The sequence below is a fragment of the Austrofundulus limnaeus genome, unplaced genomic scaffold (assembly GCF_001266775.1).
Source record: "Austrofundulus limnaeus strain Quisiro unplaced genomic scaffold, Austrofundulus_limnaeus-1.0 Scaffold1669, whole genome shotgun sequence".
NCBI lineage: Eukaryota > Metazoa > Chordata > Actinopteri > Cyprinodontiformes > Rivulidae > Austrofundulus > Austrofundulus limnaeus.
Genome location: NW_013954071.1, coordinates 29,854 through 36,938, shown reverse-complemented (window position 1 = coordinate 36,938; position 7,085 = coordinate 29,854). Strand labels below are relative to the sequence as shown.

General features: G+C 39.5%; 1 protein-coding gene across 1 annotated transcript in view; it reads right to left on the bottom strand.

Moving 5' to 3' along the window:
• Nucleotides 1-7,085, bottom strand: part of lrmp (lymphoid-restricted membrane protein) — a gene marked incomplete at its 5' end in the record, with an annotated part of 38,526 nt that overhangs the window by 4,896 nt on the left and 26,545 nt on the right. The window contains 14 exon segments of the mRNA XM_014033227.1: nucleotides 615-770; nucleotides 2,033-2,131; nucleotides 2,266-2,324; nucleotides 2,410-2,472; nucleotides 2,541-2,575; nucleotides 2,652-2,799; nucleotides 3,881-4,015; nucleotides 4,090-4,230; nucleotides 4,323-4,350; nucleotides 5,402-5,453; nucleotides 5,524-5,602; nucleotides 6,060-6,232; nucleotides 6,303-6,367; nucleotides 6,445-6,491. Coding sequence (XP_013888681.1) covers nucleotides 615-770; nucleotides 2,033-2,131; nucleotides 2,266-2,324; nucleotides 2,410-2,472; nucleotides 2,541-2,575; nucleotides 2,652-2,799; nucleotides 3,881-4,015; nucleotides 4,090-4,230; nucleotides 4,323-4,350; nucleotides 5,402-5,453; nucleotides 5,524-5,602; nucleotides 6,060-6,232; nucleotides 6,303-6,367; nucleotides 6,445-6,491 — 1,280 coding nt within the window.

Here is a 7,085-nt window from a genome sequence, read left to right as displayed (position 1 = left end):
CGCACCGATGACCTATCCATGTCATCATTTACCCAGAATGCTTTGTGTGTAAATAAAATGGCCCCGTCCGTTCTAAACTTTGTTTAAAAATTATAAAAACTAAACGGACTACAGTATTTTTACAGTCTTTATTTTACAGTTAAAATATATGTTTATTAAATAAAATCTAATGTTACAACTAATCGGGGATCACTTTAAGGTCTTAACTTTAGACTGATAAGTTCAATGCCTTTGAAGACTTTTTAAGGGTCTGCAGGAACCCTGAAAAGTGAGGATTTACATTTTACACAACATCCCAACTCCTTTAGAATCATGGTTGATGATCAACTGCATGAAAAATAAAAATTATTTGTCACGTTGATCTGAAGCTGGTGAAACGCTGAAGGAAGAATATTTGAAGAATAAAAACATTAAAATGATCTGAAGTCCTGAAAGTAAAGCAGCTGGTCCAGCACAGATCTGACACAGTGGTTCCACGAGTTCAAAGTTWTACAAATAAAAAAATAAAAAGAGCTCCAATATTTTAAAAACGGACATTAACTTTCTGATGTTAGAACCAGTGGGACCACTGTGCAGCCCTCGTCCCAGAACTGGGTTTTTGGGTTTGGACTAACGTCTTCAGGGGCATTATGAGGGAGGTGAGTTTGCTGCCCAGCTCACTGAGACTGGACCTCCTCCTCTCCCCCAGCTCCTCCTGCTCCTCCTTCTGCTCGTCCTCAGACTGGCYGTCCGTGTCGTCGCAGGTGGGCCAGTGGGCGTGCGCCGCCATGCTTTCACAAACACAAGTCAGCAGCTTATTCACACGTGAGCACACGGTCACAGATCATACAGAGGACCCAAACTGACAATCAAAGAAAAAATATATAAACACAGACCAATAAATAAACACTTAAAATGCACCAATTACATTTAAAAATGAGAACTTTACCTCATGTTTAATCATTTAACTGACCATTATTATTTTTCCAGCTTAGCTCCAATAAATTATATATTTTAGCACTTATTTTACTGTTTTTAAAAATACATATTTGTTTTTTCTTTTTACTTGTGCATGCATCTGTGTCTCAAATGATTATATTTTATAATTTTTCACACAAGTCTTACATTTTTCTGTCTCCTGTTTTTACTATCTTATGCATTTCTGTTTCATTATGCAAATAAAGTGGGCGGGGCTTCTTAGGTCAGCTCCTCTCCTATTGGTCAAGAGACAGGAAGCAGCAGGACCCATGTGCAGATCTATTGTGCTGCTGCTGCCTCAGTTTAAAGTTTAGTTAAAAATAAAAACGAAAACACTTACCTGCGCCTTTGTTTTATATATAAATATATAATTTATTGGAATTATGCTTGAAAAATATATATGGTCAATTAAATTATGAAACATGAGATAAAGATTTCCTTTTTTGATTTAATTGATGTATTTTCAGTGTATTTATTTGTTTATTGATCCATTTATATATTTCTGCTTTTATTTCTAATTATATCAGTTTTGGTTCTCTGTAATTACATGCATATGGAAAAAATGTGCACGAGCAGCAAAAAAAAAAAAGCAGGCAAATTTTTTTTTCATTTTAAATCATGATTAAAAATCTAAATTTTTAATTTAATGCAGTCCAAGCGGAGCAAGGTTAAATCCCTGAGCCACATTTTACATTTTAAACATTTTCATATGAGCACAGGAGGCACACCTCAGATGTTAATGTGTTTAATAAATAAATAAATGAATAAAACAGCAAATGTTTAAAGCACTTCCCCATGCAAAAGTTGCTGGACCAGATGCATAAAAGATGGCTGCTGTGTGGTTTGGTGTCACAACTGCATTGTCTTTGCAGCCAGTTTCTGCACATCTTCATTATATTATTTTAATGTAAAACAACAGATACTCAGTRACATTTCATTTGGAACGAGAGTCGAGCAGCTGGAATTTCACACCAGGAAGTTGCCGTCTTTTTTGCATGTGGGTTTCTTGTTTATTGAAACAAAAACATAAAAACCCCGCAGGCAGCGAGGCATCCAGCTCCTGGACGTGTCTTACCCCTTCATCATGACAGAGGGCTCTTCTGTATCAACCCAGGCCACAGAGCTAACAAAACGTTTTAGTGGGGGGCGCATCATGCTCTTCCCTGCCACATTCCTGAAAACCACCGTTATCAACAACAACCCCCCCGAACACAACACGATAAGCCCACAGAAGAACATTTAGACACTTGAGGACCACTGGAACTGATTTGAATCAATCTTTTAGTTCATCTTGAATCAATCACCTACCAGGAGGTTCGCCTGCTCAGTTTCTCTGTGTCTGCCTCTGAACCRTCCTGGAGTTTAGCCTGTTTAAAATAAAAACAACTCTTCAATCAAACTAATTTCTTCATTTAAGAGTTTATTATTAAGAGTTTTAAATAAAGATCTCACCAAATCAAACTGCATGTTGCCCCCGGAGCGGGCGATGGGTTCGATGCTGACTCTCCTGGCGGACTAAACATTAAACTTTTTACAGGTGCCGTTAAAAAACAATAAATAAAGAGTAATAAACAGCAGCTGACCTTATTTTGTAACGGTTTCTTGCCAGGAAAATAATCTGTCGGTAAAAAATGAAATGATTCTGTTAAATAACTTCCGTTTGACTCAGAGGAACACGAGCGTACACTTTTAACCTTTTTCCGTTTGGGATCCAAAGGAGCGCTCGCTCTGCATGAGCGCCTCCCTGAGCTCCAGCAGCTCGGCGTGCTCCTTGGTGTACGTCCTCCTCAGGTTCTCCACGTGTTGGATCATCACCTCCACCGCTTTGCCAATGCGGTTCTCCTGATAAACCAAGACGTGGAGGTTGATGTGGACATCTAAAATTAATAACATGGGTGTACCACAGGGGTCTGTTCTTGGGCCATTGTTGTTTGCACTCTACATAAATGATCTCCCCCCAGTATGTGGTGATGTGGACATACAGATGTATGCAGATGATACTGTGATTTATGTACATGGAAATAATATGACCACAGTAGCTAACAAATCAACTAGTGTTATGTTAAAAATCACAGACTGGTTAACTTCAGCCTCACTCACATTAAACGTGAATAAAACAGTGGCAATGTACTTCACTAAGAAAAAAACACTTAACTCTGCTCCACCTATCTATATTGATCAAAAACAAATCAAAGTAGAGAAATTTAAATATCTAGGATTTGTTTTGGACTCAACTTTTACTTTTAAAAGTCATATTAAAAACGTTTTAATATTTTTAAAATATAATTTGTCAGTTTTTAGGCACATTCGAAACACAACAACTCATGAGGAAAAAAAATTGTATAGGTCCTCTGGACGGGTTCTTCTTTAATGAAACGTTTCGTCTCTCTTCCAAGAGACTTCTTCAGTCTGAATAGGGAGGATGGGAGGAACGTTGGTTTGAGAGAGGAGTAAAAGAAGCCATTTTTGTAAAGAAAGACCGTCCATCATTAAACAGAGGTGGGGGCCTCCGTTTTCAGCTGTCCCCCTCCTACAGCGCTGTCATTGGCAGTATCACTCCACCCTCTGTTAACAATAGGTATTAATTAGGGTGAACGATAGCCATGTGATGTGAGTATGAGTCACCTGTGAACCATAGCCATGTGATGTGAGTATCAGTCACCTGGAGGCAGGACWTAAAAGCCTGAATTTWGCCTGAAACTCTCAGACTGAAGAAGTCTCTTGGAAGAGAGACGAAACGTTTCATTAAAGAAGAACCTGTCCAGAGGACCTATACAATTTTTTTCCTTTTGATTTTTTACCTGGATTACTGAGATGCATCAGGACAACAACTCATGGAGCGGCAAAAACCTTCCTGAGGCAATGATAATTTCTCACATTAATAACTGTTTCATGTTGGTCACAAGCAAACGAATCAACCGACCTGGTGGATGGCTCCCAACATTTCAGAGCGGCTGGACACTCGGGTCATGGACTGGATGAGAATATCCAGGTTTTTCTTGAGCCTCTGGATGATCTCCATGGACTGGCTGTCGTCTTCACACAGAGGAGTCAGAGCCTAAGAGGAGATGGGTGAACGGTTCGTCAGGTCTGAGAAACCTGAGAACCAAAGCTGCAGATTTGAATACGAACCTGCAGCAAACCCTGGCAGCTGGACACCTCCCTGCGCACATTTTCCTCAGCGAGGTCACGTGACCGCTCCTCCAGCCGAAGCCTCTTCTCCAGGGTGAACATGTCGCACTTAAACCCAAGAGCCAGGCGCTGGAACTCTGCCTGGAAGGGAAAAAAAGTGGATTTCACCTTAAAAACAACTTTTAACCATCATTAAGAAAATAAATCAACAGAGGAAAATTAGTTATATTTACCTCAATTTCCTTATCGCTAGGTGACAAACTGCAGAGAAAAGATAATTAACTAATTTTATTTCCTGTAAAAATGTTAGTATGAATGCTTCTTGCTGAAAACTTAAGCTGAACACTGCTGAAATTCAGCTGAAAATATTTAATAGTGAAAGTGTTCATGAGAGTTCAAATTTAAATGGTTGAAAGAAGCAACTTTGCAGAAAAACAGAAAAAAAACAGCAAATATAGTTGAAAAATCAGAAAACATCTGAAAGCTAAAATAGCTGAATATTGTAGGAAGAAGCAGGTCTATAGTTAAAACAGCAAAAAAGCTAAAATTAGCATAAAATAAGCTAATTGTAGCAGCCACAAGTTGTAATTAACACACAAATAGTGAAAGTGATTAAATTTAAAATTAGCAGAAAAAAATACATAAAAGTACAAAAAAGTAGCTGGAAATTCTTTAATTAGCATAATTAAACATAAGGAGCACAAGGTTGCAGAAATTAGCAGAAAAAGGTTATAACAGCTACAAAACTAGTTTAAAAAATGCTAGCTTTAGCTATTAACAGCTGAAAATTAGCTAAAGTTGCAACAAATAGCTGAAAATAGTGGAAGACTCCTGTATGAAGCAGAATTGGCACCAMTTAGTAGAAAAAAGCAGAAGAATGTCAGAAAGAAGCTGAATTTCAGCTGAAATAGCAGAAAAAAGTCAATATTAACAAAAAAAGTAGCTCAAATTAGCACAAGGAAGTTAAAAAGAGCAGAACCAGAACAAAAGGTGTAAGATGCTGTAAAGATTTAGAAACATTTGAAAGGATTTTAAAGATGTTGAAAACAGCTTCATTCATTTTCAATGGAAAATAAGTGGCTAAAAAAGAGAAATAGCTGAAAAAGTAAAAATAGCTGAAATACAAAAAGTCATAGCAGGATTGTCATAAATGAGCTGAATGTTTTGATGTATGAGTTGTTGAAAAGGCAGAAAAATTGTGGAACGAGTTTGATGCAGAAAAACGTACGGCAGAAAAAATGATCTCCATGATGTGAATGCTGTGAAGCGTTCACACAATAACTCATTTCAGATGATATAATCAGTATCTTACCTGTTTTTGTCTTCTTTGTAAACATCAGTTTCAGAAATCCCAGCAGTGTCAGCTAAAAGAAACCACAGCCACAGTAAACCTCAAAGCAAACCGATTGAACCAAACTATAGATTTTTACGTACATCCTCTGCGAGAAGCCCCACCGGGCTCACTGGGCTCTTCCTGAACTTTCTCCCTGCTCTCCAAGCTGAGCGTCAGCTCCTGTAAAACACGCACAAACATGACCCTCCCTTCTGCACCCGTCTCTTCCCTCTGCTCCGATCCCTCCATCCCGACGTCCTCCTTCACGTCCATTCTTTCACTGCGTTCCTCTTCCACTCATCTCCACAGAGGAAAGGAGGTGAACTGGAAGCGCTGCGACCGCGAGCAGAACTCCAAAACCAAACCGAAAACTCGACGACTTGCTGGGCAGGAAGGACGACTCTTCTTCAGCCTTCAGTCACGTTTGGTTTGCACCGAATCAGAGGAATTTTATCACGACGGCACCATCTTCACACAACATGATCTTGGCATTTCGTAACACTTGCCTGGAGCGGATTTAAAATTTCACTTCCTCCAATTTGTTCATGTTTTTGTATCAGTTCAACTCAAAGCATCACAAACACACCATGCAGATACATTTGTGTGATTTTAATGAGGAAGAGCAGTGGAGCGGTACCTTTTTGTTTTTTAGAATCGACTCCTTTTTGTCCCCGCTTAGCTCCGTGCTGCTGGGGTCAAAGGTCGTGTCGCTCATTCCCCCTCCTGATTGGCTGCTGACTGATGACCCCGGCCGAGGAGCGCTCTTCTCAGCGTTGATGTTCGGCCCGCTGCAGGTAGCCTGATCCGTCCCTGGAAATGAAATAAAGCGTGGGTGGTTTAAGAAGAAAGGAGTAAACAAACTGCATCTCTCTCTTCCTACCAGGCACTGTCGCACCGTCCTGCACGCTCTCCTCTTCCTCCACCAGCACAGGTAGCAGGCTTGTGCTAAAAAACAAAAACATACTCCACAAATTACACAGCGCTGCTTCATAAATCTTAACCGTTTAAAACAAACCGCTCACCTGTCCTCAGCTGCAGACTTATCCATCGTCTGCTCACGACTCAGGCTCTGAAAGAGAAGAAAAGCCACATTAGAAAACAGGAAGGAGTCTAAAACTCTCCAACGTTCATTTTGAACATACCTGCCCCATGGCAGAGAAATGCTAACTGTGCAGAGCGTGGACAGGCTTATGTAATGTGAAAGTTGTGGACATGGAGAGTTCTGCTGCTTTACAAGAGTGTGTGTGTAACGAGATGGAAGTGGTACTCAGCTAACTCAGTTAATGCTGGCACAAACACTGTAGTGTAGGAGGACTGTCTGAAAATACAGTGTGAACACATACAATACAGAGATGAGAGCTGCAATGGGATCTTGTGTAATGAATGTACATAACATCCGCTCTGACACAGAAGACGCACTTCTTTTTAAAATCACAAGAAATTGTTAAAGGGATCTCTGATTAGTTGTAACTTTAGACTTTATTTGATAAACATTTATTTTAACTGTAAAATAAAGACTGTAAAATTACTGTAGGCTGTTTAGTTTTTATAATTTTTAAAAATATATTTTAACACGGACAGAGCCATTTTATTTACACACAAAGCATTCTGGGTAAATGATGACGTGGATAGGTCATCGGTCCGAGGCTGCTAGCGAGCTATT